General features: G+C 37.3%; 3 protein-coding genes across 5 annotated transcripts; 2 read left to right on the top strand and 1 right to left on the bottom strand.

Annotated features, from left to right (window-relative positions):
- Positions 1 to 962: 962 nt before the first annotated feature.
- On the top strand, positions 963 to 5,146 carry LOC140786463 (metal tolerance protein 4-like). The gene is made up of 8 exons (XM_073134918.1): positions 963 to 1,298; positions 1,513 to 1,685; positions 1,810 to 2,008; positions 2,523 to 2,701; positions 2,789 to 2,939; positions 3,345 to 3,478; positions 3,690 to 3,894; positions 4,822 to 5,146. Exons 1-7 carry the CDS (start codon positions 1,091 to 1,093, stop codon positions 3,867 to 3,869), a joined length of 1,224 nt encoding a protein of 407 aa, XP_072991019.1. The 5' UTR covers positions 963 to 1,090; the 3' UTR covers positions 3,870 to 3,894; positions 4,822 to 5,146.
- A 1,102-nt stretch (positions 5,147 to 6,248) lies between these two features.
- LOC140786467 (uncharacterized) lies at positions 6,249 to 12,192 on the bottom strand. Of its 2 annotated transcripts, none has more exons than XM_073134922.1 (2): positions 11,428 to 12,192; positions 6,249 to 6,477 (listed from the first exon to the last, which is right to left on the bottom strand). In XM_073134922.1, the coding sequence occupies exon 1, from the start codon at positions 12,090 to 12,092 to the stop codon at positions 11,472 to 11,474; it is 621 nt and encodes a 206-aa protein (XP_072991023.1). In that variant the 5' UTR covers positions 12,093 to 12,192; the 3' UTR covers positions 6,249 to 6,477; positions 11,428 to 11,471. The 2 variants fall into 2 exon arrangements, with proteins under 2 accessions (XP_072991023.1, XP_072991024.1); XM_073134923.1 differs by lacking the exon at positions 6,249 to 6,477 and adding an exon at positions 8,002 to 8,370 and having other exon boundaries at positions 11,428 to 12,191.
- Positions 12,193 to 15,772: 3,580 nt separating this feature from the next.
- Positions 15,773 to 26,284, top strand: LOC140786460 (uncharacterized). Of its 2 annotated transcripts, none has more exons than XM_073134913.1 (8): positions 15,773 to 16,537; positions 17,193 to 17,537; positions 17,936 to 18,195; positions 20,085 to 20,202; positions 20,366 to 20,737; positions 20,850 to 20,981; positions 23,365 to 23,493; positions 23,634 to 26,284. In XM_073134913.1, the coding sequence occupies exons 1-8, from the start codon at positions 16,421 to 16,423 to the stop codon at positions 25,998 to 26,000; spliced, it is 3,840 nt and encodes a 1,279-aa protein (XP_072991014.1). In that variant the 5' UTR covers positions 15,773 to 16,420; the 3' UTR covers positions 26,001 to 26,284. The 2 variants fall into 2 exon arrangements, with proteins under 2 accessions (XP_072991014.1, XP_072991013.1); XM_073134912.1 differs by having other exon boundaries at positions 20,061 to 20,202.
- Positions 26,285 to 27,238: the final 954 nt, after the last annotated feature.

Genomic DNA, 27,238 nt, shown 5'->3' with positions numbered 1-27,238 from the left:
GTGTTTCACTACTTTTATATTATTTGACCATTTATAGAGATTTATAAATTACTTCCTGCTTGATATATTTACTATCGCTTAGATCTTGTCTTTTGGATTTTAACAGTTCTAACTTATGCTTTTTGGTTTTATTACTTTAAATACTCATAAGTAAGTACAAAGATTATTACTAAACTGTGTTGTTATACTAGAGTATGTATCTTTTTCATAACTAAGAAGGTCATAAATTTAATTTTAATTCTAAATAATATTATGGAGAAATTATTTAACGACAGCTTATAACAGTTTCAGCTCATAAATGATAAAGTAAAAATATAGGTCTACTCATCTATTTGTCTAATAAATTTGAGAACAATAAAAAAGTAATAAATCGCACATATTATTACGATACTTTCATAAGTTTTAAAGCATGAGAAGATGGCGGAGGCGGGACGGCAACAAGCTTTCCTCAAAAAGCAAGGTCCGACGACCCAACGAGTGAAAAATTTCCTCAAAAAGTCTACAGATTGGACAGACGTTGGATTCATGAAGTCCCAGCGCAGTCGAAATTCGCTTGGTTGGGAGTTTGTTCTCACTTCCGACAAAGTCTCCGGTGAGACATTTCGATTTTACGAGGGATGTCCATTGGATCTTTCAGCCTTTCCTTTCCGGGGATGAAAATATTTTAAGATAAGCATACACGCATGCAGACTTGGTGGTGGCCTCGCTAAGGGAGGGACCAGATTCATTCGGTCCCTTTATTTAATGCCCCGTTCCTTCCATATATAATAATCCGGGGATTAATCAAGTAAATAAATGATAGAAGAAATGAAACCATCGTAGAATTTGATTCAATTGTAAACAAAACTGAAGAAGCTCGGTCGCGCCGCGCCGCGCCCGCCCATCCCGTTCACAACTCGCACGAAATGAAAATGTCAGAGTAGCTATAACAGCAAGAGAGAGACTTTTTGCGAGGCAGAAACGAAGCTCTTGGGCCGTGGCGTCGAGCGAGAGCTTTCGTCCCTTTCCAAGATGCAATCTTTGGAGCTTTCTTTATCTCTTTGCATTAGAAATATATAGAGAGAGAGAGGAGAGAGAGAGAGAGAGAGAGATGGAAGCGTCGGAGACGAGCGCGCCGCTCTTGGAGAACGGCGAGGGAGCGGAGGCGTCGGCGTGGGCGGCGACGAGGCGGGGGAGGAACTCGGTGGGGTCAATGAAGGGGGAGTTCGTGGCGAGGCTGCCGAAGAAGGTGAGGGAGTGCGTTGACCTTGAGGAGCCCTACGCCATCAACGTTTCCCAGAGCAAAGGCTTGATTGAAGGTACCCGAGGAATTCTTTTGACTGATTTCTTTTTTTTGTCTTCTTTTTTCAAGAAGCTATATGCATATAGTAGCTAAAGGATTGAATCTTTGTAGTTTGATACGTGTTGTAGATTAGTATCTTGATTTTGATATATTTTGGTAGCTGTGACGAATTTAATGAGCCTGTGATTCTTGTGATGCTATTTTTGTGATATTTGTCTTCCATTTACCAGGGGAGAAAGAATACTATGAGAAACAGTTTGCTACCCTGAGATCCTTTGAGGAAGTTGACTCACTGAATGCAACACACAAAGATGATGAAGCTCAAGATCTTGAAGAGCAGAGACACAGTGAATTTGCCATGAGGATATCAAATTATGCAAACATAGCTCTCTTGCTTTTGAAGGTAACTTCTTGTTTCATTTTCGTAACAGTAATGTTCTTGAGTTCTTTCTTCTTCTTTTTCTTTACTTTACCTCTGTGTGATTGCATATTTAATAACCATGTCGATGCATTCAAATTAATTGCAGATCTATGCTACCATAAGAAGTGGATCAATTGCTATTGCTGCCTCAACCCTGGACTCATTGTTGGATCTTCTGGCAGGCGGCATTCTGTGGTTTACCCATCTGTCCATGAAGAATATTAATGTCTACAAATACCCTATCGGCAAGTTGCGTGTGCAACCAGTAGGCATTATTGTATTTGCTGCTATTATGGCTACCTTAGGTATGGTTTTCCACTGATAAATTGATTGCAATTTACTCTAGATTGTCACATTGACAAAAATATCTACTCTGCCTTTGTTCTAGTTCGTGGCATGGCCTCCGAAATAGGGGATGCCACAAGATAATTTCTAAACATTGTGTACTTCTGCAATTTGAGAACACATTGCAGAAGTCAATGCAGCAAAAGAATGGACCTATTGAATGGAATATGAGGAAGCTCGCTGCAGCAGAGAGTTAGAAAGCGGAACTTTAGAAACATGGCTAAAAAATATAGAACCTCTATAATGCTATTCGACGATCTAATAGAACATGATATTAAGTTTATAAGAGACTCTTTTTTGGTTGATGATCCTTACAGCTGTTTGAAGTTTCTTGACTGATAGACTTTGTAAGTGAATTAGAGTCTTTATGTATCGAACAAACTTGCACTATAAGATATGTGCCACTGCTTAGAAATTGAGACAAAATTCATTACATTACATTAAAGAAGCAATTTGGCTTTCTCATATTTCCAGGATTTCAAGTTCTGATTCAAGCCCTTGAACATTTGATGGAAAATACGGCTCCTGAGAAGATGAACCCAGCTCAGCTAGCGTGGTTGTATTCGATCATGTTGCTCGCAACAGTGGTAAAATTGGCTCTCTGGCTTTATTGCAGGACCTCAGGGAACAAGATCGTTCGTGCATATGCTAAGGTTATTTCTTTGTTTTTCTAGAATCAGATGTGCGGCATTGTGATATCTTGAGAATTTCTAAAATCTGGCTCTTATTCATATATCCAGGATCATTATTTCGATGTTGTGACAAACTTGGTAGGCCTGGCTGCTGCTGTTCTTGGGGACAAATTTTACTGGTGGATTGACCCAGCTGGAGCTATCATCCTTGCATTATACACAATTTCAAACTGGTCTGCAACTGTATGGGAAAATGCAGGTATGTTTTCTATTCCTCATCTTGTTGAAACATAGTTCCACTGAAGTAGTATATCGAGATCCTTCTTACTTTACAGATTAATATTATCACTTCATACAAATTGCTTTCTCACCGACAAGTCCTTTTCATCTTGTTCCCCCTCTTTGTGTTGTCTTTCGTGTGAATTCTATTATTTCCTAACCAAATAAACTATACGGCAAATTCATCACAACTTCTCTGGAATGGAATTGATACTAAAAGCATAGTTACTTAAAAGATCAACTCTATTTCGTGGCCTATGATATACTAAGTTTGAAACAAATAAAATAAATCTCTATTCTGATACCTTTTTATTTATTGGATATTCAGTATATTAGGAAGACCTAATAACACATTTATTGTTCTCTCCTTTTGTGCTCAATGCAGTATCACTAGTTGGTCAATCAGCTCCTCCAGAGATGTTGCAGAAATTGACATACCTTGTTTTAAGGCATGATCCTCAAATCAAGCATGTCGATACTGTTCGAGCTTACACTTTTGGTGTACTCTATTTTGTGGAGGTTAGCAGTTTGCTTCTTATAAAATCTACATATGCATCACTTGACCAGTAACATGGTCATCTTAGAACATCATCTTGAACTCCAATTTGTGAAGGAATTAGAAATTTGTTTATTCGAACTGCAGGGCTATGCTGCTTAATCTGCTTTTCATATGATATTCGTACACAAGTGATTGCAATGTGATTTGTTTGAGCTCCCTACAAAATGGCAGGTTGACATTGAACTTCCAGAAGATTTACATCTGAAAGAAGCACATGCTATTGGGGAATCACTGCAGATTAAGATTGAGGAACTCCCAGAAGTTGAGCGAGCATTTGTTCATCTCGATTTTGAATGTGAACACAAGCCAGAGCATTCAATTCTACGCAAGCTACCCAGGAGCCAACCATGAGCTCCATCCATTGCCTTCTTAGGATGTAAGTTGTTTGGTTGGTTATTTTTTATCATACTAGTATTAATGCATCGCATCCTATTAGAATTTCGCAGTTAACGTGCATGGGTAAAAGTAATACTAGGATGGATAACCTCGTGGGAAATCCTCGTGTCGTACCTCCTCTTTTTCTTTTCAAAAAAGAAAAGGTTGGCTTTTTTTCTTTTTATCCTCATACAGATAGCTCCAACCTCGAGGAGGACGAATATAGTGTACCCACGCAGAAGGTGTTTACCTGCATCTTCAAGGAGGTTTAGCTACTTGCAATACAAGATAGTTGTGCGTCTCAACTTCATCATATGTATGCAATAGCTCTCAAAGTCTTACCTATTAGAGAAGGGTCGGATCAAATTTTGCCACCTAGCTTCCAATTATTTTGTACCTCTATTACAAGAATCACGAACATAGTTTGGTGAAGTTGAGATGACCAAAATATGTTATGATTGAGAAATATACAACGACAAGTAATCAGTAATGAGGTCAGATAGCTCGAGAGAATGGTGGTCAAATTTTAAATCTCGTAAAGCTTTCAGTTGGCTATAATTCCAGGTGGATATTTCCTGTAAACTACTTTGCCAAATGAAAAAAATTAAAATACCAGGCATCAGTGATAGAAAAGCCAATCTGCATATCAACTTAGTAGCTTGAAGATATTTTAGAAGCTCATTGCAGCTTGAGGAAATTCACAAATTTAAAAGCTGAAGATTTTCACTGTTGCAAGCAAGTATCCAAACAAATAGAAGAGATGGATGTCGTAGCTGCATATGGTAACAATAGAGTACTGCAAACTAGTGAGAACATACATATATGCATACTGAATGGGAAGTTGTATGAGTTTCTTGCTGGTTCCTTTGCATTTTCTGGGTGATTTAATTGGTTGAATGATGTCATTTTTTTTTCCACTTCTTTCCAGATTTTGACACTAGGAATTCCAGGACCTGCAGTGAACTATTAGTCGGATTCATTTTTAAGCTGACCAGAGTGAAGATTACTCAGCAGTTTCTCCAATTAGCTCGAAAAAGAAGTAGGTGTGATCATGGAAGAATGAGAAGACGTGGAAGTTTGCATTCCAGATAGTAAAATTTCTTTCTGTCCTAAACAGCGTCTCTGTGTATCTTTGAGACAGAGTCATAGATTTTTGTTTTGATGGATGATTACTGTAAAGATTGAATGTAGAAAGTGGGGGATGCCTCAAATTTTACTTGATCTTTGTATACCATACACTTCTTTTTGGTGTATATCCGAGTGTTATGCTTCCCTTCAGCTTGAAATTCTACCGTACACAATCGTACACAACTTTAGGGTGGGATTCAATATGAGAAATTTTGCACACTTAGAAGTTTCATACTTCCATTATACACTGGATTTTTTTTTTTATCAATCTTTGATAACCTCATAAACCAGACAAAAGGGGCTAGTCCTTGTCTGCAGATTCTCTACAGCTCTGGCAACATTTTTTTTTTCTTGGGAGACAGATAACTGGCTGCAGGAATTTTTTTTTTGCAGCCGAGGATTTTTACAATTTAATTATATTTTAAGCTAATTTATATTTTATTATAATAGAATATACATAATTTACATACATGAAAATCCCTAGTTCGTTACACCTTGCTCTGCTTATTGACAGAAAAATCAACAAGCATTTAAAGTTAACAAATTAAAAAAGAAAAATGCTTCATGTCCTCGATGATACTGGCAATGGCTAGCATGGGACATAACTTTATCGTTTAACAAGCACCTATTACCTTTCAGTGTGTTTTATTCTTATTAATAATCATTTTGTTCCGATATATAATCATCCGTCCCTCATCCTATCACCACACTATTTTGATATTTTTCTAAACATCAAACAATTTTATTTCCTTGCCGTTCAAAAAGTTCATAACACCTCTCATGGCTATGATTCTGAGTAAAGGGTGAAGGGACCTGTCAAGGCAAAATGGGGGCCTTCAATGGATTGTCGCATGCAACGGAGTTGCTACAATGTAATATAAGTACAAGCAAGAGGATAGATATAGCTGAAATTTTGCAGCAGGATACTATGTATAATGCTTAAATGAGAACCGACACAGAATTACCAACAATTTTTTTCAGGGTTTTCCTCTTTTATGTGTGGTTTAATAGCTTTATGAGGTAATATATACACATACTACTGCAGTGAAAATACTTCTTCCATGTAGTGAATATATCAACTCAGCCATGAAGCTCTTAGCAGCAATATAAATATATGATCTAGCATGAGAACCCTCTAGCTATTGCCCCCAGTTAAGCATCAACTTGCGGGTAGGGGGTAAGAGTTCATCTCACAGTAATATTACTCATTCATGAATTAAGTTCCAGTTGTGAAAATGAATTGCATCACTCTACCAGTAAAACATTGTCACGAGTAAACAGTGAGATATCAACCAAATTCATGCATGGACATGAAAAACTTAAAAAGATATGTGGAAATTGAAATAGTGTTCCTCCTTGACTCAACTTTATTCCCTTTTCTCTCTCAAATGCCTCTTTCTAAATAAAACACTGTTACCTTAGCACGATCAGTTCTTGTTCAGATTAGGTAATACAACTGCAGAAAAAAGAAAGCTACAATTATGAGCAAGTTCAACATGGTTACACCAACTATTGTAAAAAATTCGAAAGAAAGATAGCTTATAAGTTATAAAAAGGAATGAACAGAGTAAATAATCATTATTAGAACAGTCATTAGATCAAAGAACCATATTATTGTGAATCACCAAGAATAGAACTTTATCTCAATCCTAACATTCAATTTTAAAATAGTTTTGCTGACATAGCTAGGGGTTTCATTGGCCTAACAGAACGGAAACTCATATTCCTTCAAATCCCTGATTCCAAAGAACACAAAAGACTTCATACGAGGAATTCCTCTAAGTAGATTCCTAAACAAAGATAGTATTCAAGTCAAGTTACCCTTCCATTGAGAGATCAATTCCTTCTGACCAATTAAGACAGTTATAATGCTTCTTTGTAATAAGATGGAGAACAAGCAAAGATAGTTCAAGTAGAATATATGAAACTGATTCTGTTTAACACCAGAATAAGTCAAGAGTCCCAAGGGATATGGTTAGTTCCTTCCATATGGATATGGTCAAGTCATGGAGCCTCATTAGTTTGGATAGAATTATTTCTGACCTCATTGAGCCATGAAGGAAACAAAAGTGGATAAACTTACACTAGCACCAAACAATAGTACTTTAAGACCATAAATAGATTAGCCATCCAACCAACTTGCAATGGGCTTATAATCCTTTCTTCCAAAGGATGGCCATGCCAGTGGCACGGCAAGGAAGTGTTGTGGCACTTGCCGACCATGTCGCAAGAGAGAAAAAGATGAGGCAAGCTACTCACCTTCACCCTTCGCCACTCGTTGTTGACCTTACTAGATCCGCAGCTTAAGTTTTTTTTTTCAAACCAACTCAACCCACACCATTTCTTTCTCTTCGGGCTAGGGCACCGACACGGGTGTGAGCGAGCGGTGCCTCGAGCTCGGATGACGACGACACCGACAATAGGCAGCGACGACGAGGTACTGTGAGATCGATGGTGAGCAACGAAGCTACAAGGAAGGGTGTCGTGCATCACATATCGTGCCACATGCCAGTACACCACTGGCACAGAAAGTGCCGATCGGTATGCCCCATGTCGGTAGGCACAACCATCGTTGCTTTCTTCCCTAAAATACAATCTCTAGCATTTTTGGCACTTCAACTTTTCATAAATTGAAAAGTTGTATTTATTCAAAAAAGAGAACATCACATAGGTATCCTTTTATACCTCTCTCTACTAGCATTGTAGAATAAACTTACAGATATTCCATAACAGATGCCTTAATGGAGCAAGACAAACTGACCTTTCCAGTAGTTAAGCCTTAATAGCCAACTCAAACAATCGACGGGATCATGGCATTAATTTTACATTCTATCATTTCACAAGATTCAATAAGATTTTAAAGAGTAGCCATGTATTTTAGAGAACTTGGTAAAAGACAATCTATTTGTATTTGTGTGGTGAAGTGGCATATTGCTGCCCAATTTTGTGGACTGATAGACAGAACTTGTTCGCTTACAAGGGCAACAAAACGAGATTCTTTAAATTCAAGCATCTGATCAATAAATCTTCTAGTTCAACATTTGAAAGTTTTCCTAAAATCTCTTAATTCTCTTCTAGTTGTGTATATTTCCCAGTTCCAAAGTTTCAAACATCTTGGATCCAATAAATCCTCCTACATCCTCCTACTCAAACATTGACAGGATTATACTATTTACGTTAGAATAGGATTATGATCAATTTACAAACAAAAAAAAGATGGCACATGATGATGTTTGGACAGGAGCCTTCCTCTATCAAAAAAGAAAAGCCAAGCTCTTTCCATAGTTCCAGTCATAACCAGCCTGCTTGCTGCCCAAATAGAGGAACCATTTCCACTACTAATATGGACCTGCATATGCATTTCAAAGTTCAAACTATTTGTCCACATATTATTCTCTAGGTATAGCAGCATGTAGCTTAGAAATTGACATAGCAGCATAAAGTTCTGTAAATTTCGACATTCTACCTAAGTATATAGCTCTAAGTCCAAAAACATCTGAAGAGGCATAAAGGTTTTTCTTTTTGCAACAGAACCAAGAGAGCACGGAAGAGAGGAGAGAACAAATACTTCAGTGGGAAAGAAGATGAAAGCATATTCAGAATCTACATCCACTTATTGAAACATGTAGGCAGAAATAGAAAAAGTATAGAATAGAATACAGTTTTACAGCATTTATCACAAAAACTAAAATAACCCTAACAGCAGTTACTAGCATTTTCATTGTTATTATCACTGCTTGTACTTTATGTTGTTACTAAGTGCTATTGTCATTAGAATGCTAAACTACATTTTCACCTGCTGAGGTCTGGCTCTGTATCACATTGCAAACCTGATAAATACAAGAGTACAACTTGACCCTTAAAGTATTAACTGGAATTCTAAGTATTATTTACAGAACAGAAGTATAACAGCTAAAAAGGTATGTACATGTTGTATGTCTAGTTTACTTGGTCTGTTGTCCCCAGTTCACCACTTCACTCAAGAAAGGTGAAAAAGGAATAGTTTGTCTGTTATGGCACCAAAGCATATACATCTATACCTAAAATCCTTAGATTCTGAACCCCAATGGTTATTTCGCAGCCGCTCAAAGAACTCCTCTTAAACTAATCATAACAAATATCACTTATTTGCATATTGAATAATCACAGGCTCCATTAGGGCTACCGCAATCCAATCCATACAATTTTTAAAATGTACAGATCACAGAAGGATTTGCTTCCAACAAAATGAAATTCACAAACAATAAGATGGCCTTTGATTCGACTGTAAGAATTTTTTTGAATTTGGTAAGAAAACACTAACCGAAATTAGTAACCAAGCAATAGTTTATTCCTAATCAAGTTCTCACATTACAAATTTACCGATGAAATGAATTATAATTGCCTTTTCCATGCCCTCTCCTCTCTCTCCTTTCTCACCACGGCTCATGCAAGAGGACATTTTTCAAGACTTTCAATTTTATTAAAGGTTTAGTTAATAATAATTCAATACTAATATCCTTAACTATAAAAAGCATTTTGATCTATTTACATGACATATCCTCAATTTCACTATTTTTTCACTTTTTTATGCTACATCAATGATGATAATAAAACCCCTATTTCAACTTCTCTCTCGCATATCCTCAACTTCTCTCCAAAAGAAAGACTTTTTTCACTTTTTCATGTTATATCAAAAACAATAATAAAAATTTAGTAAGTTACTATGGACTTATAAGCCTGCAAACAAAAGCTTAGTAAGCTAGCTCAAGACATAAGTACTGCGAACTTACAAGCCTGCAAATGAAAACTTAATAAGCTGGTTTAAGACTTAAGTATCACGACTTATAAGCCCGCAAATAAAAGTTAAGTTATTGCGGACTTAAGTATTGTAGACTCAAACTTACAAGCCTGCAAACAAAAACTTGGTAAGTTATTGCAAACTTATGTACTGTAGACTTAAAAGAATTTATAAGCCCGCAAATGAAAGCTTAATAAGCTATTGCGGATTAAGTAGGTATTATGAAAGTTTGTATTGCAAAAGAAAGCTCATAAAATGACCATGGTTAGCCGGATCAGCTGATCCTGATCCAGATTGCTAGGCTCGATCTAGACTCTCTCTCTTTCTCTCTTTCTCTATTTCACTCTTTCTTCACATTATCTCTTTTTCTCTCTTTCGCTCTTTCTTTCTCTTTACTATATAAGCATTGTTCTCTTATAGAGAGATCTACCTCCAGTAAATTCCAACGACGTAGATTTAACTCCAACGAACTCCATATATAATGTTTTTATTTCTCTCTAAGTTTTTTCATTTCTTCGACTCTCTCTCTTATCTTTTCTTCTTCTTCACTATACTAAAGTTTTTCTTTCTTTATTTTCTTATTTTTTATTATTTTTTAATTTTTTTAAAATTTTTAGAAATTGTTCTGTATTTTTAAATAATATTTAGAATTAGCATAATTAAAATAGTATGATCCGATCCAGACGACCGATACGACCAATTCGTATCGTTTTTTCAGAAGGTCGATCTCGATCCCTATCCCAATTTTTTGAACCTTGAAAATAACACATTGTTTTAGATAATTTGAACTTCATCAGAGACTAAATTTAATAATACTTTTCTTCTTCTTCACTATACTAAAGTTTTTCTTTCTTTATTTTCTTATTTTTTATTATTTTTAAAAAAATTTCTAAATTTTTAGAAATTATTCTATATTTTTAAATAATATTTAGAATTAACATAATTAAAATAGTCTGATCCGATCCAGACGACCGATACGACTAATCCGTATCGTTTTTTCGAAAGGTCGATCCCGATCCCTATTCCGATTTTTTGAACCTTGAAAATAATACATTGTTTTAGATAATTTAAACTTCATCAGAGACTAAATTTAATAATAATATTTTAGTACTAGCATCCTTCAATTACAATGAGCATTTTGGTCCATTTATGACATATCCTCAATTCCCCTCCAAAACTAATATTTTTTTTGCTTTTTATCACGTTAAAGTAATAATAACATTCCTATTTTAGTTTACAACCAAACACCCAAGTTTTTTAACGAATTTAAGGTCATTAAGCTAACTGTGTTCGAGTAGGTATACTCATTCCAAACGGACCTTGGAACCCTAATGCAAACATTGGAATTGAGTTTAAAAATAACCAAATCAGCTGTTAGATCCAAAGGATATCCCAAGTCTTCTCTGCAATAGTGATCACGGAGACAGCACAAGAACACCCGGGAATAGAATCACAAACACTATGCCTAAGAATCGCCAGATGACATTGACTACCTCAAAGGGAAAAGAAGAAACATACAGTGATACTGATGATTGCTATCTCTCAATTTCCAACAACTTATTATATAAAGATGCAACCTTTTAACCAAAAAGGAACTGCAATAGAAAAAATGATCGAGAGCCATACCTCAGCTAGAAATAAACCACCAAATTGGGCCATCCTAAATGAGATTAGTTGGTCTTGGGATCGGGCAAGGGGAAGAGCCCGCCTCCCGCGGCTCCCCTCGGCGGCGCGAACCCTAAAAACTTCTGGAGATTTGTCCTGATACTAATCGAGCAGAGGAAGTACAAGAACGCCATCGAGCAATCCGTGGGATCGCTCCCCGGGATTCCACGATGGCTCATCTTGAGCACGAGAGGGATCGGCGCAAACGGTAACTTCGCGACGGCGCGGCCCTCAAAGAGCGAGTTAAGGAGGCCAAAGACGACGAAGAGGACAGCGGCGACGACGGCGCCGGACTTGAACTTAGAGAGCGAGAGATCCCGTGTCGACTCCTTGAGACTGGTCTCGACGCGATCCATCTTCTTGGCTCGGGAGGACGAGGACGATGACAAGGAGGCGGAGGAAGTGGACTTCCCAGAGGAAGCGGCGGAGGAAGCGGAGGAGGAAGTGGACTTCATGGACTCGAGTTTCTTAGAGGCCTTGTCGATGGTGGAGCGGAGGGATTTGTAATTGGACGTGCGGTAGATGAGGAGCCAGGAGATGGCCTCGCAGAGCACGGCGGTGCAGGTGGATATGCCGACCACGGATAAGCTATCCGCGTATGGGAGGGAGGATAGCGGCGAGGCCATGGCGGAAGAGCCGGATCTGGATAGGGGGAGGGAGAATAGGGGATCGAGATATCGGCAGTTTGATTGGAAGAGGAGAGTAAAGTTTATACATGTGCTTTGATACCACTTCTATACATTGGATAATAGGAAGTATTATTTAATTTTCTTTTTCCCTTTTTTTTTAAGACTAGATAAATATGCTAATTTTTTCCCATATATAAATTGTATGAGTCGACTATACTCGTCTAATAGACGAGCTACAGTAAAATTAAATTACTAGTGGTATTGCAGGCTACATGATAATACGTAACTATGGTAACATATGAATTTATGTGACAATGAGTCGCAACAAGGATATATAGTAATTATAAATTATTATTAAATTATTTTTATAAGTTGTATATAATAAGATGAGAGACTAGAACAAACTTATTTATATTCCATAAGTGATTAAATGAACGAGAGCCTAAGCTTCTTATTTATTACTTTTGAAGGTGTAGCTTTTGAGATTTACATATAAATACTAGTTAATATTTACGGATTAAAAAATAAGAGTCCGTCTCTACCAAATATGAAAGAGCCCCGAAATCCCAATGGAATAGAAATTAGGATTCTTTTTTCAGCGTAGACCTTTAAAAGTTTCTTTAGAATGTACGTTCTAAATTTTATATTTGTAGTTGAACTCTTTGGATTCACAGGTTTAAGTATTTTACATTTGTGTCTGTCCAAGCATTTGACAGACGCCAATTCTCACGCACCGAGTAAACATGTGCCATTGTAAACTAAAAATCGTCTATCTTTTCATTAACTATGCACAATGTGTTGGAATGCAAATTGAAATGATCGAGACAAAGATGCCCTAATTGAAATTGCCCTTCTTCTTTTTTTTATAAATAAATGGGGATAGGACAAAGCCTTAGGAATAAGCTCCACGTACAGACCGAACAATAATTAAAATAAGTGTGTAAGCAAGCACTCAGGCATAATAATACAAAAAAAATATAGCAAGCACTCTAGAAGCAAGCCTCCTGCTTGGTTAGCCGACAACACTATGTGAAGGACAGCATGAGTCTTGAAAGGCTGAGCACTCCACCAAGAAGCAAACTCGGGCTCGTCATTGATGAAGTTTAGTAAATTTAAGAAAACACTTGAAAACCCCATCCACCTAATGCTTGCTTAGGCAGAGAGGAGAGGAGAGACACCGCTAGAGGTAGTGGAGAAACCCTCTTGACGAGAGGGAGAAAATAAATACTCTCCTTTCGCTTAGCTTTTGGCTAGGCCAGAGGGAAGAGAAGAAAAGCTGTTGGAGACGGTAGAGAAACTCCTCTTGGCGAAGGGGTTACCCTCTCCATTAAAACCATGGCTAGCCTCGATAAATTTTGGTAACTTTTTTTTTGCTACAATAAATTAATAACCTAGTGTTGGAAAAATATGGATAGAGATACCAACTTTTAAAAAGCACAAAAACAAGAGAATTTGGAGGATAATATACACGAACCATTTGGATTAATAGGTTTATATCCTTTCTTGCCTAATTAATTCGAGCAAATCGTTTTGATGCACACCAATTTGAATATATGACGTGTGAATGTTATAGATTACATGTGTTATTATAATCTAGGGACACCTATTTTTTTTGTTCACGTTATGATACATGTGATGCATTGAAATACAAACTTGGTTAATCCTAACGTATGTTTAATAAAATACAAATTAATTGTCTTTTATGATATCAATGCCAGACAAATAATAACTCTACAAACTATAGAGTTTACCAGCAAAGAAGAGAATTTAAGATGGAATACATGTTAAAAGAAGTCAAAATAATTAATAATGCCAACATATTTGGATTTCAAATATAGGAATGCCCGTCCTCCCAATATCCTACCAACTTGATAGTCCTCAATCAGGGCATCTACAACCAAAATAATTGTATGATATGTTTCATTTTCATGAGACATCAAACATGATTGCTAGCCTTGGATAAGTTCATCACTCCATATTTCTAAAATTTACTAATAATAAAATCAACCGATTTATTCTGCAATAATAAAATTTACTTTTATCTTGGAGGTCTTTTATGTGGATTGCTGGTGATTTAGCTACAAAAACTACATGATTAAAGTGTACACATGTCGACCGTCTATTGGTCCTGTTCAAGGTAAAATATTTGATTAAAGAATGTACTACTATTAAAAAAATAAACATCGAATTCGATTTAAAAGGATTAGGAATTTTTACATAATTGTCGTAGGAACTTTCACTACATTCTTCAAAATATTAGAATTAGATAACTAATTATCAGTAACTTTTGTCTCTCATAAAAAAAATATTTTTCATTATACTAGTAGTCTAGTATTGATTATAACATTAGATAGCTTTTCAATTATTTTAAATAATTTATATAAGGGTAAAATAGTCCTTTAAATTGAAATTATATTTTAATCATGATTAGTTACATTTAACTAATTAAATGATATTTTTGAGAAAATATAATGATTTTGGTGGCAATTATGATACTTTGAATAATACAGTGGCAATATATAATATTTTAAAAGCTTTTGGGGGCAATTACGTAAGAATCCTAAAAAATATTATCATTTTACCGTGCGTCACCTAACACAGTGAGTAAGAAACAAATATTATATTTTATATACATTAATATATGTAACGCGAGGCTTGGTGTAACTTAATTCATATATTTTAATTGACAACCATTGTTGTCAATTGAAAAGAAAATGTCATTAAGTTGAAAAACCATGTAACGACGTAAAACGACAAATGACGACATTGATGCAATACCTCGGTAAATTCCAACAAAACGGAGGGTAAAAGAGTCATGTAAATCTTTAACGGCATAATGTCGAGTTTTTAACCAAAATAGACCCGTTCCTTTCCTTAACTTTTTTTAACAAAATAAAATAGCTTTAAACTTATTTACTAAACGGGTAACAAAAATACTTATCAGTTTAGTATTTTTATCGTTAAATAATTTATTCGATAAATTACTAAAAGACTAAGTTAAAAAAATATATATATATAAAATGCTGAATAGATTAATATTTTAGACTGATCAGTATTTTTATTAAGAAAAAAATATTAATTAATACAGTGTTTTTATTAGAGCAACCTAAAAAGTTTTTAGATTGGGGTAGTTTGGTCAAAAATTCCATAATGTCAAATAGTATCGTCATCTCTCCAGAATTGACGGGTGCAACGTGTTCGTCTTCTCCGCTGCCAAATGACATCACTGCTTGCCAAAATAACGACACCACCCCTCCCTCTCCGATTTGGAAAGCGAATCTGCCATCCGAAATTATTTAAACACCCTCGCTATCTGAAGCACATGCAGAAGAAAAATATATTGGCCTGAAGAGGGTATGGTTGTCATTTAAAGCAGAAGATTGTGCGATTTTTATGCTACTGAAGAAGAGATTATCTTACACTGCATCTTTTGGCGAGACACTCCACCTCTCTTGAATGTCGGCTTGTGATTTTTGATGGACGGTTAGTGATTTTTTGAAAAGAAATTGGACCTTCTACAAGCTACCAGATGTAAATATTAATGTGGCATAAAATAAGTCTATAACAGATGTTCCACCGTCCATCTTTGTTCTCGGGACAAATTGGACGGTGGATTAATAGCTTGCATAAATAATTTAATAGAACTAAAAAGAATTTCTCTTTTCAGTCCTTGGAGCACGATAGTGCGGCCCAAAAGGCCATAACACATCACGCGGCCGGACACCCTCTTTTTTTAGATGGGGGGAGGGGGGCATCACGAATGCACGAGCGAGGACTAACGTGCGCCGCCAGTGATCTCTCTTTTTGATCCACGCGCAAACCTGCTCACCGTCACCGGAGGAGTATTTAAGCAGCAGCCACTAATGCGATTGCCGGCAAATAGTCGGACAACTAGCGTCGCGGGCACATTTTGCGAAAGAGACCCTGTGAAAAGAATAATCACATTCACGTGCTCGTGAAAAAGGGAAATACAAAAGGAAGAGCAGCAGTTAAAAAGAGTATCCCGTGGATTTTTTCCTTTTTAACCCTGCGCCCACCTCCACGATAGCGGTCTTCGTGTAATTCCCCCCCTCGTCTTTCTTTCTCTCTAAAGACGCTAAAGACGATAGAGGAGCAAATCTCACGAATCTCATCAAGAAAATCCTCATCGCCTTCCTCCACCGATCTCAATCTCCTCCCCCCCCCTATTTCGATCTCTCGACGACGAGGTCGCCGCCGTCGCCGATCCGTTACGCCATCGCCGCTCCCGCCGTGGATGGGGAGCTGGAGACCGCTGGGATCGCTTATTCGCTGCTGAGAGAGGAGACGAGACGAGACGAGACGAGATGCCCGAGCTCTTGCAGAGGACCGGGCAATCCGGCAATGCTCCGGCCGGATCCATCTCCGCGGTCGGAATCTGGTCGCTGAATCGGGAGAACATCTCCTTCGATCTCCTTCAGAAGGTATTGCCCTCGATCGTTATTTTCTATTTTCTGATTCGGATTGTTCTCGATTGGCGTCGGAGTTCTTGTTTTGATAGATCTGATTCGGGATTAATCGAGTGGTTATTGCTAGAGCAGGATCGGATGTGTAATTGAAGATAGAAACTCATCTTTGTTTGTTTGTGATTGTTCCTTGGATTAGATTTTCTGGAAGATCTCGATTTGGAGTTGATCTCAATGATAATTGTGATCGAATTTTTTTAGCATTGGGAATTTCCATTCAATTATATTTCTGGCCGGAGTGAAGAGTACTTGTTGAACACGTGGATATGCATTCCTCAGATTTTATTTGCCCCCTTCTTTTTTCTTAAACACGTGGCCCAGAGTTATTCAGTACTTTTATATGTTTATTGCATCGCTAAATGCACTTTTATAATCACTTATGTGAACTTTACAGTTTGGAGATTGATAGTAATACAGAATTTTATTGTCCAAGAATGCTTTAAAGACCTCAAGTTTAGGCAATGTAAGACACGATTACTGCAATGAGGGACTTTATTTGGGTTTTTGTTCTTTGTTGAACAATTCATGTAGTAGTGTGATACTCATACCCGAAATACTTGTGGCATGCAAAAGAAAACTGATTTTATAGTTCCTTTGAATGCATTTGGTTCAGTTTTGGAGTGAGTTGCCGCTTCAATCCCGCCAAGAGCTCCTGAGGATAGATAAGCACACCCTCTTTGAGCAAGCTCGCAAGAACCTTTACTGTTCTAGGTGCAATGGGTTGCTTCTGGAGGTTTTCACACAGATTGTTATGTATGGGAAGTCTTTGCAGCAGGAAGGGGTGGAGATGCACCTTTTCAATACGATGGGGGTATCAAAGAACCATAATGATGGCGAATTAGATTTGATGCAGGATCCATTGGTTCATCCATGGGGAGGCCTGGCAACAACTAAAGATGGAATGCTGACATGTCTTGATGGATTTATCAGTTCAAGGTCACTGAAGGCACTAAAAAATGTAAGTTGGTAATTATCATATTTTTCTTTCGCTTTAGTATAGAATGAAATTAGATTCATCACTTTCATGCTGCTTGGTCATTTGTCATAGTGCAGCGATCAGTTCTTGCTTCTTTTCTGGTTTTACGATAGTACTTGGAGTCCTGGAGGATAATAATTTGTCTTCCCTATAATGTCTCTATGTTTTTATTTCTCTTTGCAATTTTACCTTTAACCTTTTACATAAGTTTGACCTTTCTTGTGAGCCCCTCCAGAATTCCAGATAGTGTGTAATGAAAAGTGCTCCACGGCTACTTTTCCTTACAGTGCTGCAGTTTTTTTTTGGGCATGTTTGTTAGGTATTTCTAATTTTCTAATATTCTGCTTATCTAGTATTTACTGCCTCACACACTGTTATAGGTATTCGACAATGCACGAGCAAGGGAACGTGAACGAGAGTTGCTCTACCCTGATGCATGTGGTGGGGGAGGTAGAGGATGGATTAGCCAAGGGATGGCTAATTATGGTAGAGGACATGGAACTCGAGAAGCATGTGCTTTGCACACTGCTAGGCTTTCTTGTGATACACTAGCTGATTTCTGGTCTGCACTTGGTGATGAAACTAGATTGTCTCTCCTAAGGATGAAGGAGGAGGATTTCATTGAGAAGCTCATGTACAGGTAAATCTAGTTTTATTCATTCTTAGTCAGTTTGTTGTGGTATTTAGAAGATCACCAGTAAGGAGTATTCCGGGGAAAGTGAATGCAGAAAGTTTGTTTTCTAGCATTGAAGCAAGTAAGGACAGACAGTAGGAAATCGACATGATAAAGAACAGTTGCTAGTCATAAGAATAATTTCCCTAGTAGGCCAAAATGAAAAGGATGGCAAGGACTCACTACCTATTGGTCCTGAATCTCTTGATAGATTATTATGGATCTAACTGTTCTGAGGATTTTTCATACTTGCCCGATGTTCCCATAAGTCCTTCTATAAATAAGTAAGATGCATAAGGAGCTAATAGATTTTCTCCCAAGATACTAGAGCTTTCCTCTTGAATATTTGGGGTCCTCTTCAATATATGCTCTTTTCTGAATGAGTTATATGAATATTTTAGCATTTAGCTGCCATGTAGCTGGAATACAAACAAATTACCTTGTCATTCTTATGCAAGAACCTCAAACACATGCGTTCCTGTTTTGGTGTTTCAAAGTAAGTAACTGTAAGTTCAGGAGCTTTGAAATACTAAATTGCAAGGCTACAAGAATATCCTACCGATATGTTGCCTTATTAGTTTTGCTTGATTATAGGTTTTGAATATTAATTCATTCTGAGGGCCTATTCAATGTTTTGTCTCACGGCAACTTTGAGTTACGCAAAGTCCAATATAATTTTACTAGTAATTTCAACTTTTTTCTTAACTTTTCTTGGAGATGTTTCTCTAGATAGTTGACCACAGATTCTAGTAATAGCAAATATATATTTGCTATTTGTTTAGGGAGATGGTAAACTATTTTTTTAATCTATCCAGACAAATGCTTTTATTAGGGTCAATAAATTCCAATGATACTCCTATTTCATTCTATTTTGCAACTTCTTCCCTCACACAATGAAGAAAAGTGATATAATGTGAAAACTGGGACCTTTTGATATATTGGAATGTTCAGTTTCCTTGGACAATTAACGGGATGTTACCAATGGTCAAAGTAGACCTTTTTTCTAAGAAAAGCTGCAAAGGTATCTAAATTTTCAAATTTCAAGAAGTCTCCCACAATGAGATACAGGTAAGCTAGCTAGGTTATATCTCATTTACCTGAACTGTTTGTCAGATTTTGTTGTTTACTCAAATATTTAAGTTCTTATAAATTACAACAAGTACTAGTAGGACCAGTATCTTCTTGAGATCAAAATGCTTTTGATGGCCTCCTGAAATCAAATTTCTTCATGAACATGGATATTTTCTCTCTTCAGAGCCAGTCCTGTGTGGCCGGAATTCCAAGACAAAAATCATAGCTTCGTTCTCTGCTTACCATCCTTGGTAGGAAAGGAATGTTCTATTTAAGATCCTTCGCTTAATCCTGCTGCAGTAATGAGAATCAAGACAACATTAACACAAGAAGAATATGTTTTTTAGTGTAACATGTAAAGAAGTTTCATCTGACAGGGAACATCCTTAACATTTAACAGTAGAAGGGCAAATATGTTATGTAACATGTTAAAGAAGTTTCACCTGACATGGGAAAGTAGTGGCCAAAACTTATTGAAAACTAAGGTTGAAACTTGAAAGACTGTTGTTTTGGCCTTTCTTTCAGACCACTAACTGAAACTGATCAGCTTTGGCTCAAAATTTGTCTCCTCTGTGTCAAAACTGAAACCGAAACCAAAACTTCAAACCATGATTTTAAAATATTTTGGATGATGGTCTCATGCCTTTGACAAAAGTTTTAGGCTTCTCATGACTGCCATAAACAGATAAACGATGTGATGATATCATTCTGAATTACTATGAATTAGATTCAGTTCAGTTTTAATAACTTTCATGTTACAGGTTTGACAGCAAGAGGTTTTGCAGAGACTGCAGAAGGAATGTTATCCGTGAGTTCAAGGAGCTGAAGGAGTTAAAGCGCATGAGAAGGGAACCTCGCTGCACTAATTGGTTCTGTGTTGCAGATACTGCTTTCCAATATGAGGTTTGGTTTTTCTTTTTTCCTATCCATTGATAAAGATGATGATTAGTAACCTTTTCAATGCTTGCTTGTTATGACCAGGAACTAATTCTAGAGATGATATACTTTAGTGACCTGTATGTATAGTATATAATTTTCTGCTGAACTTATTTTACATAACTTTCAGGTATCTGAGGACACTGTCCAAGCTGATTGGCACCAGTCTTTTACAGATACAATTGGAACATATCATCATTTTGAATGGGCTGTTGGAACAGCAGAAGGAAAATCAGATATTTTAGACTTCGAAGATGTTGGAATGAGTGGAAGTGTTCAAATGAATGGACTTGATCTCAGTGATATGGGTGCATGTTATATCACATTGAGAGCTTGGAAGCTTGATGGCCGTTGCACGGAACTCTGTGTAAAAGCACATGCATTGAAAGGCCACGAATGTGTGCATCGCAGGCTGATGGTAGGGGATGGTTTTGTTACGATAACAAAGGGCGGAAATATTAGAAAGTTCTTTGAGCATGCAGAAGAAGCTGAAGAAGAAGAGGTAACTCTCATATGAATTTTCTGGCTATTTCTTTCTTAGATCAGACTTTCTTCATTATATGGGTATGGTACTTGGTTATTATGTTTATCATTTTGTTGGTTTGCATGTGCAGGAGGATGATGCTATAGATAAGGATGGGAATGAACTTGATGGTGACTGCTCGCGCCCACAGAAACATGCCAAGAGTCCTGAACTTGCAAGAGAATTTCTCTTGGATGCTGCTGCAATTATCTTCAAAGAACAGGTAACCTAGCAGCAGCAAATTGTCCTATTCTTCTCACTTTATTTATTCTCCTACTCTTATACTTCTGCAATATTAATTTGCCATTTCCATAAAATGGTTTCCTTGTTACTTATTAACTCCTAAGTAGATTTATTACTAGAATGTTATTTTGTTTTTGTATTTAGTGGAAGATAAATATTGGACAAAGGACATGATACTTAATTGAATAGCAGCTTAGTTTACTTCATACATCAGTATCATTAGATACATGGTCTGCATAATTACTCAAAGCACCTGCATTGAACTTATTTCTGTTTAGGAGGAAGATCCTTTCATAGAATATCTTTTGCTACTGAGTCTAGCTAGTTGAAGGCATGTGACATTTTGTATGGCATGAATAGTATTTGAGAAGCCTTTTGTAGATGTTTTGCTTGTGAGTGTTAATCTGAATCCTTCATGATCGATAATGTGACTGAGACATCAGTCTTCCTGAGGAAGTCTAGCTTAACTATCTCTCAGTTATTCCTCCCTCTTTCCATCCTTCTCTCTCCTTAACTCTTCTCTTGATATATTTGATCTAGGTGGTATATAATGATCAAATTGGTTGTTGTTATACAAGAATTATTGAATAATATAGCCATAAAGTTAGTTGAGTCAATCTGTATTTAAATTTTTAACCGAGAGCCAGTTCCAATTTAACTAGACAACTGTGTGATAACCTCTCCTTGACCTTGTGCTCAACTTAATACATTTTTCTGTCTAAACTCCTTGAAAAGTATCTATAGATGAACCAAAAAAACTGATATTCTTCATTAGGTCTTAGAAAATGAAGAGTAATGCATCAATGGGAAGTTTCAATCAGGGTGATGGAGAAAGATGATTGGGAAAAGGGGATAGAGATTTAATAGCTTTTCTTGGATGATGATATCTTACAAATAAAACTTGGTCATTCTTTTACTACATCTTACTGAAGAATCAGCTTGGACTGGTTGGTTCAACTGCATGCCACCTAGCTCAAGCCCTACTGCATTAGCTCACTCTTGTTGGCAGGCATGGCTGAATTTAATGGCTTATGAGCTAAACTTGACTGAACAACTAAGCATAAGCTGGAGTTCAATTTTGTCTCATAATTGCTAAGCCGGTCTGGAAGTCCACTCTTTTACTCCTATCTGTGGCGGAAGCATATCCATAACTGTGCATCATTGTTTGCCTTGTCACAGATCAATGAAGCGGGAGATTCTTCTTTACCTTTTACTTCATATTATGAGCTGTGAAATAAGGCTGCCTTCATTTGGCTCTTTGTTTTGTATGGTGCTTTTGAGATTAGCGCAGATACTTATTTGTTAGCAGTTATGTTTCTTCAGTTTGATTCTTTCCATTTCTAGTGAACCACAGGGGTATGCTGAGATAAATATTCTTTGTTGCCAAATAATCACTTGGTTACTTGTTGGCCCACATTGTTCCTAGGAATCTACCAACAACTCTCAGATGACTGTCATGTTGAGAAGCATCAAAATATGCTATGATGCCCCGTCTTAGTGGGAGGAGCTGTGAGATAATTGTGCTTTATGACACACATTTCCTTGAAATCGACCAAGTTACCAACAATTCTTAGATCACTGATATAAGACTGCTACCAAAATAATTGTCCACTATAACCAGCCAATCTTAGTGGGAGGAGCTGTGAGATATTGCAAGAACTCACACAGTTTCTACGGACCAAGTAGTTTCATCTTTGCAACTCAGGCTAAATGCTTAAGGGAATGGCCTTCCTATTTTTCCCTGGAATACCATCATGTATTAATAGGAAATGCCAATTAGGGAATTATTCTTTTGATTTCTTTGTACATGTACTTTTTGAGGTTCTCTTTTTCCCCTTTTCCCTTTCTTTTATTTTATTTTGTTTTTTGAGAGAGAGAGAGAGAGAGAGAGAGAGTTTAATTGGAATTTGGATATTAATAAGATGAGAACAAGTTGCTGCAAACTAAATTAAAACTTTTGCATAGGTGCAGGCATGTAGAAGTGCAGTACTGTTTATTTCTTATTTCTCATTAAAATGTAAATCAGGATACTATCATGATCCAAGTTGCAACTTGCAAGTTGTATGTTCATTAGTTTTTGGCTCTAAATGTGATTTATGGATCTGCTGGAATACGAGACATGGATTTTGCTCTACCATACACCTGATTCAGCTTTTGTAAGAGTCTGGCTTTTCTCATTGGTTGTCACTAAAAAATGATGGCAGTTTAGACTATTACAATAATATATGTTGCTGTTTTTATAATTCTTCTCTGATTCATGTTAATGCCTAGTTGCCTACTGAGCATGGTTTGGGACTAATTATGGCAATATGTATTTGTTCTTTTCTATAACTCTTCCCTGATTCATGTCAATGCTCTTCCAGGTAGAAAAGGCTTTCAGAGAAGGTACAGCGCGACAAAATGCCCACAGTATTTTTGTCTGTCTGGCCATAAAATTGCTGGAGGAGCGTCTTCAAGTTGCTTGTAAAGAAATCATTACGTTAGAAAAGCAGGTAATATGGTAGTCTTAATTTTTTTTCATCTTTCTTAAGATAATTTTTTTGCAATAAATTGGAAGGGAAAGGACGACATGATGCATAAGTTTAGTGTTGTCCTTGTGGATTACCTGTGACGACTTCCAATTACCTTACAGACTAAGCTTCTCGAGGAAGAAGAGAGAGAGAAACGTGAAGAAGAAGAGCGCAAGGAGAGAAGGAGAGCAAAAGAAAGAGAAAAGAAGCTTAGAAGAAAAGAGAGGCTGCAGGGCAAGGAGAGGGAAAGGGAAAGAAAGGTTATCGGATCCAAACCATCTTGTGATGTCTCATTCACATCTTTGAATGACTCACCCTCAAGTACTATGGATGATTCTCCTAATACCCCTGACTCTGGAGATTCAATTAGTGACCAGGGAGATATTGCTGAGCTTATCACTCCTCTTTCTCCTGATATTACAGATGAACAATCACCGAGTGGAAGTATTAATAAGAACATCAGTTTTGACAATCTTGAGCATCAATGCCACATGGATGGAGAGCTTAATGCTAGAGATGATGGTACCTACTCATTTGTACTTGAGCAATCAAAATCATCAAGGCGGAAACTGAGATTTAGAAAAGAGTCCATTCATGAGCAGATCTCCGGTTGGTATGACAGTCACCGATCTGTCATCAGCATTGAACATAGCATTCAGCAAGATGAATCAGGGACAGTTGAATGCACAACTGCATCCAGGAATATTAGTGGGCTGCACAAACTGTCACGAGAAAGACTTGTGAAAAACAACTCGAGAAATTGCAATTTGAAGTTCAGTGAGAAGCTCCACAATTCAAACAGTAGAATGAGGGATAGATATGACTTCCACTCTTGTAACTGCAGTCAACAGGGAGATTACAGGATAAAGGATGGGTATCACATAAAAATGGCCAGATCTGGTAGGGAGATCAAGACTGCAAATAAAACAGCACCTGCTCTTGATACACCCAGACCATTCCACCGTAGTATAAAATACAATCACATTTGTTATCCATCAGATAGTTCTGTTGCATCAAAGGGAATGCATGCTGGTGGTACACCTAACAAAGATGTTCTCCACACAAAGCAGGTTTGGGAACCAATGGACACACGAAAGAAGAGTTCTAGAAACAGTCTGAACATTACTTTGGGAAATTCTGTTAAAGTAGATCCATCTGAGGATTTAGAAGCTAATGCAAATGTAAATGGATTCCAGCAGCCTCAAGCTGGCCTTGAATCACATGATGATCTATACTCATCCGAGCATTCTGGAACTTGCAGAAAGGTGGACACTTTTAATAGCCATCAGGTTTGTCAGGATAGAGGGAAGAATTCAGGCACGTGTCAGTTTGGTACTTACAATGGCTCCCAGAATGGGTTTGCAATGATAACCAAGTCAGATTGCTTCTTGAAGAATGGTGGAGAGGAAGAGGAAGTTGACTCAGGTACAGTTCCTTTGAGCAATAACTCTGACCCCGTGGCAAACTCGGGTAGTTCCGACAACTGCTCATCATGTCTAAGTGAGGGAGACAGCAACAGCAGCAGCAGCAGCAGCTCTCTAACTGCCCAAAATGCAGAATCATCCTCAACATCAGATTCAGAGGATTCTACTCTACACTCAGATGGTAGAGATACTTCAGCATGCAGTGATAAGATCTTCCGTAAATATCCGCATGAATCTTCAGTAAGAAACAACACGGATGCAGATGGTTCTATGACAAGAACTCCTGCAGGGTCTCCACCAAGAAGATGTACAAAATTTCATCTATCAGAGGAGGATCCAAGGAAGGCCGTCCACAGTTCTAATTATGATCGGCTCATGGTTGATATGGCACCATCTCAACACTTGTTACCGGTGCATAATCAGAACATGCAGATCCCAATTTTCCCCTCTCCAACTCTGGGGTATCATAATCAAGCTTCTTGGTCTGCTTCTACCAATGGATTGTTGCCATATGCCCAGCCTGACAACTTTCCGTGCCCTAGCCCCTTTGGATATGGCTTAGCAGCAACCCAACCCTCAGAAAGTTCACTAGATTACAGCACTCTACGGCCTTCAGCAACCTCATTTTATTCAGGCCGTCAGTCTTTATATCGGCCTGGTAACAGAATAAATTCTATAAGCCCAAAGGAGCAGTATAGAAGTACTAATTCATGTGGGAACCTACAAATTAGCGCAACAGTTGAGCCGATAGGCAATAGGCGCTCTATTGAAAGTCCATTTCTAAATATGCAGCTCCCCACTACACCACAGTCGATGGGACAAAGTGGCAGTATTGAGAAAGCTGCTAAACTGAATAATGGAAATCCATCCTTCTCTTTGTTTCACTTTGGAGGCCCAATGGCTGGTGTTGCTGGCACTAGTCGGTCTTCCAAAGAAGAAACAAATGGGGGCCTCGTTTCCAATTTACCTGCAGTGCAAACCCGTTCTTGCGCAAAAGAAGAGACGATTGTCGAAGAGTACAGCTTGTTTTCTGCTCGAAATGGAACCACATTTTCATTTTTCTAGTGAACCGGGTGTACGCCAACTGTGACAGTGTTGCATGTCCATTGCTGCTTCAAGCATTGAAAAGTGGCTATTCCTACTTGGTAAAGAAATAATACTCCCTGCAATTTGAGTATTAACTCGCATGGCTTGTGGTTTTCATTATGTGCTTCTGTCGTTTCGGATTGTAGAAAAGCAATTCTGAGTGATATAGTTTGTTATTCTCTCCCTTTTTTTTTCCCTAAATGAGGTAACTCTTCTATAGTTGTTGCGGCTCATAGCAGTTATAAAAGGCATTTTCTTGGTGAGCTTTATGTGGATAATCTTCTGGTATAATTTCTCCACATTACTTTCAATTTTAGCTAGGAAGTCACTACTTGCTTTGCCTCGTTTATTCTTGGTGCTACAAATATCCCTGGTTTCTCAAAGGCAATTGATTTTAGCATTCTAAGCATAATAAGGATTCTACAGCAAGTTCTCCCTTTTCTAATCTCTGGAGAGGATGCAAATCCATGCAAGCAGCAGGTGACACTGACCTCGTTCAGTAGAATTAGCCAACCTGAGCGGCTAGAAATGAATTTTGAGCCTGAATATTTAGTTTTTTTATTGATAAATCATGAGCTTTAGATTAGATAAAAAAATGTTAGTTCTCCTTGATACATATAAGTTGGACTAGATTAATTTTTGTAAAACATAAGCTACATGTTCAAATTATATGTTCATAATGCTTGCTTGTGAAAAATTTGTCAATATTCCAAATGGTAGGATTCGATCAGCTTGTTCTTGTCTAATAACTCAATAATCCTCCTCAAGGAGCGCTTGATTTCTGGATGGACTATGATACTTAATTTAAGCTTTGAATATTGTCTCTTTTATATAAAACTTGTTTGCAATAAAAATTCTCAAAGGACTATGGGATGCCAAAAGGTATCTAAACCATTTTATAAATTGAAAATAATTCTATAATTCGTATCGTCATTTGACATATGATATTGATCGGGTCTTCCCTAGATAAATTTTTGTAAAAAAAAAAAAAAAAATACCCATAGCCTTACATGTTGAACCTTATTGCCGCATGAAAAATGACATCTTTGCCTTTCTCCCACGTAATTAACCAAAGAGTGCTCTGCTATCCATCACTCTCGACTCTCGATCCATGCATAATTACAAACCCATGTATATAATGTCCATACGACAACAATTTAAATTAACTTAACACTTATACTGAATGACATAGGTAGAGAGACAAAAAGGTAATTGAG

The sequence above is a fragment of the Typha latifolia genome, chromosome 4 (assembly GCF_019914945.1).
Source record: "Typha latifolia isolate L0001 chromosome 4, TyphaL0001v2, whole genome shotgun sequence".
NCBI classification, from domain to species: Eukaryota; Viridiplantae; Streptophyta; class Magnoliopsida; order Poales; family Typhaceae; genus Typha; species Typha latifolia.
This window is presented reverse-complemented; position numbering and strand designations above follow the sequence as displayed.

Excerpts from the sequence above, each read along its gene's own strand:
- LOC140786467 (XM_073134922.1), bottom strand. The coding sequence starts at position 12,092 with ATGGCCTCGCCGCTATCCTCCCTCCCATACGCGGATAGCTTATCCGTG.
- LOC140786460 (XM_073134912.1), top strand. The coding sequence starts at position 16,421 with ATGCCCGAGCTCTTGCAGAGGACCGGGCAATCCGGCAATGCTCCGGCC. Across the intron at positions 20,203-20,365 it reads ATACTGCTTTCCAATATGAG|GTATCTGAGGACACTGTCCA; the intron begins GTTTGGTTTTTC and ends CATAACTTTCAG. Across the intron at positions 20,738-20,849 it reads AAGAAGCTGAAGAAGAAGAG|GAGGATGATGCTATAGATAA; the intron begins GTAACTCTCATA and ends TTGCATGTGCAG.
- LOC140786463 (XM_073134918.1), top strand. The coding sequence starts at position 1,091 with ATGGAAGCGTCGGAGACGAGCGCGCCGCTCTTGGAGAACGGCGAGGGA. Across the intron at positions 2,009-2,522 it reads TGCTATTATGGCTACCTTAG|GATTTCAAGTTCTGATTCAA; the intron begins GTATGGTTTTCC and ends TCATATTTCCAG. Across the intron at positions 2,940-3,344 it reads AACTGTATGGGAAAATGCAG|TATCACTAGTTGGTCAATCA; the intron begins GTATGTTTTCTA and ends TGCTCAATGCAG.